The sequence below is a fragment of the Lichenostomus cassidix genome, chromosome 7 (genome assembly GCF_008360975.1).
Source record: "Lichenostomus cassidix isolate B80296 chromosome 7, HeHo_3.0, whole genome shotgun sequence".
Lineage (NCBI taxonomy): Eukaryota > Metazoa > Chordata > Aves > Passeriformes > Meliphagidae > Lichenostomus > Lichenostomus cassidix.
Window position 1 is genome coordinate 7,157,754 of NC_139488.1, and position 13,962 is coordinate 7,171,715.

General features: G+C 40.2%; 1 protein-coding gene across 4 annotated transcripts in view; it reads right to left on the reverse strand.

Annotated features, from left to right (window-relative positions):
* The window catches only part of COL5A2 (collagen type V alpha 2 chain), a 141,827-nt gene that overhangs the window by 87,939 nt on the left and 39,926 nt on the right, over window positions 1-13,962 (reverse strand). Inside the window, exon 1 of one of the 4 annotated variants that reach the window (XM_085065984.1) lies at window positions 12,127-12,271. The exons of 1 other annotated variant lie outside the window; for it this stretch is intronic. Coding sequence is in view for 2 of the 3 variants with exons in the window: in XM_085065981.1 (XP_084922107.1) it covers window positions 9,225-9,327 (103 nt within the window). In the remaining variant the exon portion in view is untranslated. Of the gene's footprint in view, window positions 1-9,224; window positions 9,712-12,126; window positions 12,272-13,962 lie in introns of those variants that run through there. 2 more of the 4 variants (XM_085065982.1, XM_085065981.1) reach the window with 2 other exon arrangements.

Below are 13,962 nucleotides of genomic sequence, written 5' to 3' on the forward strand. Positions count from 1 at the left end.
CATATCAAGGATGCTTTGTGCTCTGCACTGCACAAATTCCTAGGAAGGCCCTGCACTTCACAGTGAAAATATAAAATCAAAGCACACCAAAGTTATCCAAGCTCAGTCTCTAGGTTTAGATAAAATTTTCTATCATTACAGTAAACTTTTATTTTTCTCCTGGGGAAAAAAAAAAATAAAAAATGAGTAAAGGACAATTTGTCAAACCCCAGTCCTAATTTCTGAGGTAGGCTCCCAGCACTCTGCCAGCCATCACTATAATTCAAGGTCTCAGTGCTGTGACAGCAGCCATACTGTCATGTTGGCTCTTCCTTCCCCACATGGCTCTATTTTCCATGTTCTGCTTTGCTTGTCACCAGGCTCAATGCCTCTGACATCAGGTTCTCCCCTGCCTTTGCTGCCGCCAATGCGTGTTCCAGCACTTTCTGCCTCCTGCCAAAGCAAGCACTGAACATCTGGAAATCATCCCCCATTACTTTCACCAGTGAGATGTGTCTGCCTTGCTCTGTAGTTCCCATCCAGTGGGAAGACACCACACTCACATATATCTGTAAAATGCACTACACAGATCTAACACACTATATATTAGACTGTTTTAACATGCTGTAAGTTACAAACACATGTTACTTTCTTTTTAAAATGTAGGCATACATAGTGGGTAGCTTTACAGACCAGAACACTCCTGATTTGAGAGAGTTCTAAAGTATAGATATTTACTCTTAGAATTGTGTTCTTTTTCCAGTGCATGAAATCTTTTTAATATTAGAGACCAACAGGTTTTCAATGCATGCACTAGAGTATGCTGGTTTGGGAATTTTAAGGATAAAAGAAGTCACTCCAATGGAAAATTAATACAGAGGAAAAGAGATAGTATTTTTTGCCTGTGCCTCTGAAAGAGTGGAAAATGCAGGCTATTTCCACTCATTTTCCACAGCCCACAGTCACAACAGCACAATGACCACCTGGTTTGGTGGAGCTGAGGGTTTCTCAAGAGGTACAAACCTCACCACACTCACAACCACTCTCTGGAAGTTCCTGCCTCTTGCTTCCCTTTGTCTTCTATTCTCAGAGCTTTGGACACACTGAGGATTATTCTGAGGAATTTCAGAAAGCTTCCAGAAGCCTTTGAGAAGTGAGATAAGCCAGCTACTCAATGGTATCTTTCCTACCAAGAGGCTCATCATTGACGTAAGCAAGAAAGCCAAAAAGAGATCATACTTCATTTAAAAAAGAAAAAAAAAAGTTTATTGATTATATCACTTGCTAACTATAATTCATCATTTGGATCAACTAAATGGTAATAATTCAGAGTAACTTCATTTTTTTGAAATAGCATAGATAGCTTAAAAATTACTAGATCATTCTCAGTATTTGGAAAATTTGAGGCACTGCAGCTGAGGGGGAAAAAACTGTATTAAGATAGACAGAAAATAAGACATAAATGTCATAAGATAGCAATCTCTGTGGCAATTCAGCATATTTTTACTAGATCAAAAAGTTTGATAGAACCCCGTAAAGAAAATATTTGTGAAAAGCTAAGTGTAAAACAGGCAACCAAGCAAGCACAGCTTTTGTTCACTGCTTCTGCCTTAATTTTTTCCTTAATTATTTTCTCTCGACCTACTAGGTTGTTTAACCTGACAGGAGACACCAGATTTCAGACAAGAAAGTGATTTAATACCAATCAAGCTTGTCTAGGATTTCCTGAAAGAGAGAGAACTGCTTTGAACAAAAAGCTCACTTACTGTAACCTCTGAGGTTACCTATGACAATACAGCTGGCCAGAGGCAGCTCTTCTCAAATGAGGAACAGTTTCCTTCTGCCTTTTAGCTGTATTTTCACTATCATTTTAATGTGAAGTAACAGTCTTGGAGCAATTGGGCCAGGATACCCTCACGAACTGGCAGAAGGCAGGTTTAGATTAGATATTAGAAAGAAATTGTCTCCCATGAATTGGATGAATTGCTGGAACAAGCTGCCCAGAGAAGCTGTGGCTGCCCCATCCATGGAACTGCTGAACACGAGGTTGGATGGGGATTGGAGCAACCTGGGATAGGGGAAGGTGTCTCTGCCCGTGGCAGGGGGGTGGAACAGGATGAGCTTTAAGGCCTCTTACAACACAAATAGTTATGTGATTCTATGATGACTCCTTTTACCTCCCTCAATCTCTTCTGGCACTACACTGTTATTATACCTAGAATCCCACACTTCACATAGTCAGCTTGATGAAGGATGCTGGCAAGCATTTAATGACCAAAGAATATTTGGAGAAGATACTGTATGGACCTTCTCTGCCAGACATCTACTGCACAGCAGGGAGCAGGCCTCAGGGAGACAGTTTACTCTTCTGTTCTTACTCTAAATGAGTTCATGTCCAAAGCTCTGAATTCCTGCCAGCAGTATCAGAGTCGCTGTTTGTGTTTCTATTCAGCCACATTATCCAAAGAACAAGGGCACAATGATTCAAATTAATTCTTTAGTCCTCCCATGCTACTGCTACATAGTCCAAAGACTATAAATGAAAAGTAGTGAAGAGACAAAATACCATGAAAGCTTTTCAGTATACAAACAACTTCATTATATCACTCTCTGACTATACTACTCACACAGAGCTGCAGAAAAATGCAAATTCTCCAAAGCTCCAATCAAGTTTCAGCTGGCAGCAACATGGCCAAGGGACAACCTCAGGACAGCTCTCCAAAGACAAGACCTATCTTCAGCAGCTGATACAAGCAGAATCCCGAGGGTCTGCATGAATAGAGGCTCCCTGAACAGAGAGCATCCCACCACTGGCCCTCTGACAATCATTCTTAGTCTTCATGCTTATATAACACATGACCTTTCTGCAGCAAATGCGGGTGGGATAGCAGAATAATGGAATTGTTTCTCACTGCAAGAATAAAAGACAGCACAGCAGGCTATGAAAAATGTATGTTGCTTACTAAGAAGAGATAATTGTAAGCAACGGTTTGGATATTTTAATTACCACAGAATCAAGGGCTTATCAGCATCCAAAGCTTCCAGCATGTTACTGTTTTCATAATTATAAATCAAATTATAAAATAAGAATTTATGTGAAAATAATTGTGTCACTTCCTGTAGTCCTGTAGAAAGGTTTATCCTTTCTGGTAGCTCAGGAACAGCATTAACAGTTCAAATTTCACTAAATTTAAGTTAGGAAAACCATAGAATCACAGAACAATCCATGACACACCAAAAAAAAAAGAAAAAAGTATCTAGAGAACTAGTATTATTTGTACACACATAATGCACTAATTGCATAAAAGATGTAACCAATACATGATGCCACCCCCTGGGGTACCTCTGTTCCTCAAAGCGCTACATGACTTACAAGCCATTTTTCTCCAGCTTGAAAGTACCTGGTCTCTTATTTTATACTATTGAAAAAAGTACATGTTCTTTATTACGCTTGGAATGAATGCATCCAACATTCCAGCTGCAATTATACCTGACCCTCTGCACATGACAGTCTCACCAGGGCATTCAAAGACAGTTGAACAAGGTGGGTCTGTTGAAGCTTGAGATTTCAGGCATTGCAACAATCCTCCCTCATGCTTTAAAAGTTCAAACTCCAAGAAGCCTTTGTCAAAAACTGAAATTCCAAGTTAATCAGATTAATTTATTCATTTTACACTAAAGGATACTTGGGTTTGCCTTGTCTGTTATATTAAGAATGGGGGGAGGGGGGAAATGGTCATCTATAAAACAAATTCAAGTGGAAGCCCAGTCTCTCTCTTCCCTGACCCAGCTGAGCATCCGCTGGATTAGCACTTTGATTTATTCTAAGAATTTCTGGGAAAATTATATCATCAGGACTTCGCATACAAAAATGTGCAGGGTCACGATGACAAACATAAGTGAAACAGTGTACATATAAGGATAGATCACATGCCTCCAGCTGGAATTTAGACTATTTTTTATTATTACTTTGTTATTTTTTGGCACCGAGTTCGTTGCCTTTCTCTGTATACGGAAAAATAGTTGTATACAGGCCATGAACATCTGCTCAGTTTTTTAAAGGATTATATTGTTGCATGAAGATCTGCCTTCGCATTTTCTGCTTCCCTGCACATACACACAAGAATCTGTGTTTCTTTGCTCAAAAAACACCAAAAACCAAGTTATGTGGCGAGTTGACCGGTTTTAATTCTAACCACAGAAAAATCATAACTAACCCAGGCAGCAAATACAACTTCTACACCAGAAGTTGTTTCTAAGCAGGGTTTCCTAGGTGCATTTATAATCAGTCAAGGAATTTGGTGAATATTTATTTTTTCCTGAAAATTTCTGAAGAACTGGCAAGCTAAAAAATACTTATTTTTTAACTAACTTATTAACTAACTAACTTTTGTTAAACAGGACCAGTCCTGCATGTTTTGAATGAACAAATCAAGGTGATAAAAAGTTATCACACTGAGACAAATTGCAAGGATGAAAAGACCTCACCAAGCAGTGAAGATTGAGCATGTCAAAACATGAGTCATGAAATGACCATTTGGTTTCTATGACAATAAACCGTATTTGTAAACATCATGGGGAAAAAATGCCTGCGCTGACAAACACAGCATGCAATTATTCTTCGATCACAAAGTATTTTCAAAAAAACTACAAGTTAATGTGGATAGTTTAACACGATCCTCAATTTTATGTATTCCATAATTTTGAGGAAAGTTTTGCACAGGCTGAACAGAAGGAATCCTCTCAAGAACTCTTGTAGAAATTTCTGTGTAGAGTATCCTTCCTACACTTTTACAGTCAGGAAAGTCAACCCTAAATATTCAAAAGTCAATGAGTTAGTCCCACCAGATTTATGACTTTGTTTAATGGATACTAGATTCCCATCTTCTCCTTGCTTAGAGCTATAATAATTTCTAATTTTGAGTTATCTGCTATGATTAAACTCCCAGATATCTATATCTACATGCGCACACATACACATACATACATGCAGGCTTTCTCACTAAGAAAGCAGAGGTACAGACATAAGAGGGCAATTTGGGGATCTGGAACTTTTAAGGGAAAAAAAGAATCAAGTACAGGATAACGTGGCGATCACGCCCAGCCGGCATGGGTTTATGAAAAGCAGGTCTGGCTTAACCAACCTGATCTCCTTTTGTGACAAGGTGACCCATGCAGTGGATAAGGAAAAGGCTGTGATGTTGTCTACCTGGAACTTAGTAAAACCTTGGTCACTATTTCCCCACAGCATTCTCCTGGAGAAATTGGCTGCTCATGGCTTGGATAGGTGCACTGTCCACTGGTAAAAACCTGTCTGGATGGCCAAGCCCAGAGAGTGCTGGTGAAGGGAGTTCAATGCAGTTGGCAGCTGGTCACTAGTGGTGTTCCCCAGGGCTCAGTACTGGGCCCAGTCCTGTTTAATATCTTCACCAGTGATCTGGATGAGGGGATCACAGCAAGTTCACAGCCAACACCAAGCTCAGCTGCAGTATCAATCTGCTGAAGCAGTGCTGCGCAACCAGTTGGATTCAATGATCTTAAGGGTCTTTTCCAACCTAAACAATAATTCTGTAATTCTAGGTATCATCATTAAAATTGTGACAATGGGCAAAATGGGGGTATTTTTTCCCCTTTCATATAGAATATAATTCTCCTTAGGAGCTGTGAGGACACTTCATATAGATGAAAAGCCCATAAAAATCTAAAGAAGCATCTGGCACAAATGCTCAATAATTCTCTTACTTTCTCATAGCTATAGAGGACTTTCACTTATCTTATTCCCAACACTTGACCCACTGCGCACTGGAGACTGTGCAATGTAACCACATCTCATCTCCCTAAACACAGTATCAGTGGAAGATAATGAATATATTTAGTAGCCCCCATCCCACCAGCTGAGCTGTTTGTGTCTCCAACAAAGTCAGTCCATTCTCCTGTCTCCCTTGTATGGTTTCCAGACAAAATGGAAGACCTTGAGAAATCAAAGGCAACAAAGAGGATCATTAATTCAAACAGAACAATGACCTTTTTTTTTATCCCCAGCTCGCACTGTCAAACAAGGCAAATTAGATACTTTTAAATCGAAACCAGGGCTCACATTGATCCAGCTGAAGTAGGGCTGACACCACAAGAGGGGGACAGGAAAAAACACCACAAAATTCAGACAAGGGTATACTGCAAAAACTGATGAAAACCAAAGGTAAGTATAGGATTGAAGAGAAATACTGGAGATGCTGGCATTAAACCACCACTGCCATGCCCATGTGGAATTTGCATAGACAATTCTTCTTGAACAAGGTGATTCCCACAATTTCAGATCTGATTCAAGTATAATGATTTTCCACTAAAGCTGTGTTTCTAATTTATTTAAAAAAAAAAAAACTTTTTGGAAAAAAAGCAGTGACATTTACATTCCCAAGTGGATGGGAAAGGATCCCAGAAGCACACACGGCTTCTGCTAGTAGTTTCCTCTATCCCAAGCCCTAGGGAAAGAGGAAGGATTGTAGAGTTTTGTGGAAATCCCTACACCAAAGTTTCAGAGCTTTCACATATTCAGCATTTAAAAAGCACATAATTTCAGCCACCTCCTGGGCACTTTTTGACACTATTGTATTTTTGAACTAGACCAAGCCTCTACACAGAAATTAAAAACAGGATCTTTCAGTCCTTCTAGAATTTTACAGCACTGACCTTTTTGATAAATAGCTTTTAAATAGGCACATTTAAACAGTCAGTCTCAAAATGACCAATTTTGCTCTACTAGGTTTGAAAGTGTCTGGTTTTTGCATTTTTACATGCATATTAAGCACATCCACCATGCAGCATTACCAGCCAAGTGCTCTTGAGCAAAACAGATCAATCTGCAATGGTTTCAAGAGAAAAAAAAAAATTAATAAAGAAACTGGCATTACTTAAAAGCACAGCAATGGTAAGTGCCAAAAACAAAATATTATTAAGCAGTATGTTTGGTTTGAACAAGTATTACAGTTCTTTCATTAGTTTTTAAACCATTTTACCTGCTTTATTATATTCAACTTATCTATCAGTATCAGTCCCCCTTATCATGATAAATTCTGCAGCATGCTTCCACAGAAGCTATTTCTTTCTTCCACTGTGGCTGAAATTGACAAGCAGTATTCAATCCTTCTTCTTTTTCCTAGGATTGTCATGAAAAATGACTAGGAAAACACTGGTTTACATCTTTTCTAAAAGTCTGATAGGCACTTCAGGAAACATAAATTAGAAATTCTTGCTTTCCCAGATACCTCCAATATTTGTTTACCTGGTGGTGCCTATATTCAAGTGGTACACTTGACCAAGTGAAGAAGAAATGAAGCAGCTGTACAGACAAAGTCACCTGCAGTAAAATACAATGTTGACTGATGTGAGACCTCTGCACAAGTACTAAACCCACGACAAACTGAGGGTAAAACCTGTCCATTCTTCAGCACAGGCTTCAATCAGAAACTCCTACTTAAAGATGAAATCCCTTCCTTATGCAGTCAAACCAGACCAATGTGCAGAACGCACCCTTACTTCCACCCTTCACTGCACCACCCCTCACATCACACTAAATTAGGTTTAGGGCTTTTTTTAGTATAATGAACATTGGAAAAGGGTATGTAAAGTAGACAAAAGCTATTACATTCTCAAACAGGAAGATGAATAAGTAAGCGTAAACAGATGTCACTAATTTGTAACAACATATTTTGCTCTCTAACTTACCACGTATGTCTTTGTTGCCTCAGCCATCAGCATATGGGAAATAGACCCCAGAACATGTTGCTACATTACTGGCTTATCCCATAATTTCCGTAATACCAACAAACTAGTAAATGACATCTAATAACCCTCCCAGAAATCTCAGATAAATGTTGCAATTTTTTAAAGAGGCAAAAAGCTATATTTTTTATTAAATGGGTATCAAAATCTAGGTCAGTATTTTCACAAGTATTTTGTTTGGCATTATATGTAACTATATGTAACTGAAAAATGGCTAATATATGTCTCCCTTTATAGTAAGTATATTAATTACACTCACAGGTTTATATAAAGTGCCCCCTCTATGGGACTTTTTACGCAGCTATGCATGGGCAGGACTGTCTCATTTTGCTTTGTAGAACAAAAGTTTCAGAAATATTGTACTGGTTTATTCATCAGCCTTTGACTCCTCCTCACTTATGCAATCCAGCGCACTACCAGAGAAGTTCAGTTACAAGAAAAATTACACTCTTGAAAATACACAATAAAGTAACTGCAAACTGCATTGTAGGGTACATCCTACAATGTGCTGGAATGCCCAACAAAGTCTCTTTGTTGGGCATAATTTGGAAAAGAAGCCAATGTCACATATAGAAGCCTAGGAAGTACGTTCAGGAGTACAATAGCTCCAGACTGTCCCACAACCAGCCTGCTCACATTTCAGGAAATCAACATACGGCACGGCATCCATCCCGACTGATGAAAGACTACAGTCACTACGCCTTCTCCTGACCATCAGCCTCTCTCGCAGGCATTGCAATGATATTAAGCACAAAAGGCTCCACAGCAGCTGCAGACAGCGCAGGTTAGGCGGGTGAGGCTCGCAGCTCGCCAGCCCTCCTGCCTTCCCGGAGCTTGCCCCGAACCGCTGCTGCCCAGCTCCGCCAGCCCCCGGGAGGGAGGCTCTGTGCCATCCTCGGCATCAGGCAGCCCTCCGCAAGAGCCGGGGGGGAAAGGAGTCGGAGAAGGAAAGGAAGAAAAAGAAAGAGGGGGAGGGGAGTAAAAAAAACAAAAAAGGGAGAACCCACGTTTCTGCATTTCTCTAAAACAAAGAATGTGAGAAAGCAGATGTAGTTCAGCGAAAACGACTCCGCCCTGCGAGGCTTCGGTGTTTACTCTCCCAGCTCGCTTGCCCAGCTGTCCTCCAGCCCTGTCCCAAGCCCTTTCTTTTGTTGGGAACTTCCCAGCGCCGCAGCCCCGCCGGGACGGGGGGCTCAGCCCGAGCGCCCCGCGGCAGCACTTGGCCTTTGCCCGCCCCTCCCGCTCTGTGCCCGCAGCGAGCGCCGCAAACCTCGCTCTTCCGCTCAAAAGCCCAAAGCGCAAACCCCTCTCTGTCCCCTTCCCAATATGTAAAAGCAAAAGTCTTGTTACTCTCGTACCCCAGAGGTTTTCCATTCCACTTATTCGCCAAATCACACAATAAACACACTGCATGCAAAGAGGGGTGATTATGATAATCGTTTTAGAGGTAGAGAGAAACTCACCACCTTCATACTCTTCCACTTCTTGCGCTTTTATGGTTACAAATCGGCCTAATAAAGCAGCGAGGATGAAAAAAGTTCTTGTTTGTACCAAGAATGCCATCATGCCTAGCTATTAGACATGTATCCTCCCTGGGCAGCAAAAAGTGCAGAATCGTAAGGTTATTTTAGCACCATGAAGCCAGCTGAGGAGTCTTTCTGCCTTTCTGCATCAGTTCCAGGACAAAGTCTGCGAGCCCTCTTTTCAGCACCAGCTCCAGCGCAGTCTGCAAACACTCCTTTCAGGGGATGCAGCTTTAAATAGGAAGAATGCTGCCTCCACTTTCTTCCTGCCCCTTTTCAGCTCGTTCAGGCTCCTAATCATCCACTCCCTGCCAAGCAACAGTCTGATTGATGGTAAATAACCGAATCAGAGCTGGCTTCACTCTTCCTTGAACTTTTGTCTTTACGAGTACACTTGCAGGATATTTTCCTGCTGCTGTGCAGTGCATGTGCTTTGTCAGGACCACTTATTAAGCAAGCAAAAGCACAGCTTTAAAAAGCTGTCAGGAAGAGAAAGCTCCGCTTTTAACACACCCAGCGCAGCCTTCCTGGAAATGGAGGGTATAGCCCCATTTGGAGCCGATTCCCTTATTAGGAACTTGATCCCTTCCAGCGCGCCAGAGGATTTCCTCCTCTCCCCTGCTTACTGCCCCTGCCTCGCTGTGATATCAGACGGGACTCCAGTCCCTTCAGAGGGGCACGCAGAGCTAAATTAAGGCAGCTTGTTTCAGAAACATGTAAATAACCACCATCCACCGAAAGGAAATTATCATTCTCAGATGAATTATTTTGCTGAATAATCTTTCCCCAAATGCCTACGTGCTCTATACTTACTGTCCTACCAGCTGGGAAGACTGTTGCAAATCACCAGAAGATGCTCTACACTTTCAAAACCAGAATGACCATTCAAACTATCCAATTCCTTGCTTTTCTTCAAGGTTCTCTGCCCCTGTTCTCTGACAAACCTACCTAAGCCCCAGCCTAGTGTTGAGCCCTTAACAATATGCCTTAATTAGCATTCTAGCGTGAGCACTAAGCAAATCTCTCTTTTGTGGATCACTTGCAACTGGGGGTAGAATGTTAAATTTCTTTCTTCCCACAGTGTTCATAGTCTGCTGAAAGGAAGCTCAGTCACTAATCCCCTCATTAGCTAAGAAAAGGGTCATCTATACCTGCTGCAGGGAAAGGTAGATTCATCTTTTGGAAGATTTTCTGTGTTCAACCATTTCAGCCTGAGAACAATCCCATTTGAAGTAAACATCTTCACCTGGATTCAAACAGATTGGAAACACTCTGGCTAATCACAGCATGATTTAGCACCTCTCAATGATGCACAGTCCTAAAGCCTGTGAAGTTTTCTGCTGGCTCTTCAAAGGAACAGCATGCCCAGAAGAAGAAAGGTAACTGAGAAAATGGTACAGCACTGCGATGCTACATCAAACCTAGTCTGATAGTAAAACCAGAAATTAACCTAAAAATACACTGAAAGAACATCAAAGTTCCCTATTCTCTTGCACCAGTCTTGACACTTTTTTCTTTTTTTCTGAGGCATTCAAAGATACCTTCTGCCATTTCACTACTTGGAGAGATTCCTACAGTGATACCTAAAAGTTGCCCGTCATATCCAATTCTGCTGTGGTCTCACCAACAAATTATGACACATAACTAAAACAGATGAACAACAGAATAGAAAAGGATGCAAATTGAATCCATCGTGTTATGCCTCCTAATAAATACTTCCTTTTATCATGGTTCTGCACATAAAGGTGTTTTCAGTTTTATTACAAGCATCAAATGGAGTCACTAAGTCTGTCATTTTTCATTTAAACAAACTCACTTCCAGGTCTAAGCCATTTAATAGCATCCCATTGGATATGAGCGAGAAAATCTTCAGACAGCACCAGAACAGAGTCAGACTACGCAATTAAGAGTTGGCAGATAAATAATTCCAAGTATGCTAAGTGTCACTTCTCCCCTCCTCCTCTCAATAGGGGAGAAGCCAACATTGCATAGACTAATATTGTATATTTATGCAGCAACTACTCTCCAGTGGTTTTTTACATTTTACATTTTTTTAATATAGATTTTAGTATTCTGTAAGAACAGAGGAATGTGGAATTTTGCAAATTAGCCCAAGGTCATGGATTCACTAGTAAAGCCTTTTTGGAGTTCATTTTTCTTCTGTGCCAAGGAAAACTTACACAAGATGAAAATTCCTTGGGAGGAGAATCCTGGGCCCCAACTCCTGGAGCAGATTCTTTTCTAATCCACCTTCAATCTAATCACTGTTATACATCCAGCTTACAGTATGTAACAACACCAAATTTAGTAGACAAAGACAGTGCAGAAGTGGTAGGACTGAATTCTCTTTGTCTAGTCCATCTCAGTAGAGCAATAAATGTGGAAATGCAGGACACAAACCCAGGCAAAGAGCCTGCAGGAGACACTTTGAATTCAGGATGGTCTCAGCTACCAATTTGTGGCTGATTAGACTCACAGGAGATGAAAAAGTGATGACATGATTAAAAAATCACTTTCTAATAGAATCACAGAACAATTTAGGTTGGAAAATACTTTTATATGTAATCTAGTCCAAGCCCCCTGCAACAAGGACATCTTCAACAAGGACAGTTGAAGGACATCTTCAACTGGATCAGTCTGCCCAGAGCTCTGTCCAGGCTGACCTTGAATGTTCCAAGAGTGGGGCATCCACTACCTCTCAGGGACCCCTTTTCCAGTGTTTCATCACTCTCATCATAAAATTATTCTGTCTAGTCTGAATCTATGTTCTTTTAGTTTCATGCCATTACCCCGTGTCCAATTGCAACAGGACCTGCAAAATATGTGTCTCCATCTTTCCTACCTTTATGGACTGGCAGGACTGACTGTAAGGTCTCCCCAGAGCCTCCTGCAGGTTGAACAACCCCAACTCCAGCCTGTCTTCACAGGAGAGGTGTTTCGCGCTTCACATTGGAGTAACCTTCACGTTTGAAGAATCTTCATACAACATGAAGGGAAACAACACTATAGCAAAATCTTCATGCAAAAGCAGTGTGTGCTCCTTAATGATAAGCTCTAAAAACTCATTGTGAAATGACAGCTGTCCCCAAAGCTAGGCCACTCCTAGAAATGCCAAGATACAATACTCTGAAAAAAAATATAACTCAGTGCTCCCTAATATCCTGTTTATTACCTACTTTTAGCCAAGAAGTCAGTACTGTAAGTTATCTTACCTAAAAGTCACATGTAAAATCCAAAATTACTCAAAAGTCAAAGAGCATTGTGACTGATAGATAAGGCAAGAGAATATCATTAGGTAATTGTGAGGACTCAAATACATTGCAATATCATTCACAGACTTAAACCTTTCAAAATCTCAAAGTCAGGCCAGAAAAACCCAATTAGCAGCTTTGGATGCTTCAGAGCACACATACATATGAGCAATTAAAATCCAGTCTCCATGAGGGTCTCTCCAATAGAATTGAAGGACCTCTCACACCTTTCACACTGTTACATAGACTGTGACAGCCCTCCTCTTTTAAACTAATTTGTATCAAGCTGACAAAAAATGCTTTCATAGAAATCTGTGACAAATGAGATCCCGGGCCAATCTTTTAGAGCAATACAAAATCATGGATTCCTAGAAACTGAAAATAAGCTCTAGCTCAATTCAAAAGGCATCTGTTCAAAGACAAGCAAGATTTTCAAAAGCAGTGTGGTTTCACCAAAGGGAGCTCAAGTCAATGTGAGAGTTGCCATCAAGTTTTATGTAGGCAGTTAAATCTATGGTAAGTGCTGTTTGAAATTTCCACCTTGTATAACTTCTTCGATCACACACTTAGCTTAAAAAAAAAAAAAAGGCAGAAAATTGTCATACCATATATTTAACTCACAAAAATATAGCCCACATAAAATGCTTACCCTTTTATGGAATTAACCATTAAAATGAACACGACTGAAATAATATATGAGAGGAAAATAGTTCTTCCTTTGAAGTGTGTTCACTTTGCACTTTTAAGACCATTACTGCATAAGGAATCAGTTTTCCCATTTTATACAGGTCTCTCACATAGTAAAAGGAGAAAAAATTCTGCTATTTAAAATGAGAAAATGTAATACGAAACTACAGAAAAGGGCAAGGAAGAAAACAGAGGAATTTTATACTACTTTTTAATCATATTTTAAAGGGACTAGATTCCAAACTGTACAGCCTCAAAACCACAATCTTCCTGCAGAGAAATCCACCAAAAAAACTAGTATCAGTTAGAGATTGAAACAATCAGTAATGTTGCTGCCCAATTGCAAGAGACTTTTCCCATCAACCTTTGTGTAGGAAGGTTTAATAAATGAATTTAAGTCGTAACAGAGAAAAGATATCTTTCTTGGTTGCATTCAACCTTTGTAATGTTGTTTCAGTTTATTTTTAATTTGGGAATGTGGGATGGTACATTGCTTTAAAAGTGCTAGTGTGGAGTCTTGGATTATGTCAGTCACCGTAAACGTGCTTTTGCTATGAGGAACTCCAAACCCAGTAAGTTCAATAAGTTATTGGCATTGGCAGCCTTTCCTTTAGAATGTCTCAATTAAATTAAACTCAACATTAGTCTAAGCAAAAAAAGTCAAGGAATTAATTAGGGAGATAATTAGGGAAAGTCTTGCATGAGATCCTCTGAAAATTATTCTTTACCTAGAACAGGAA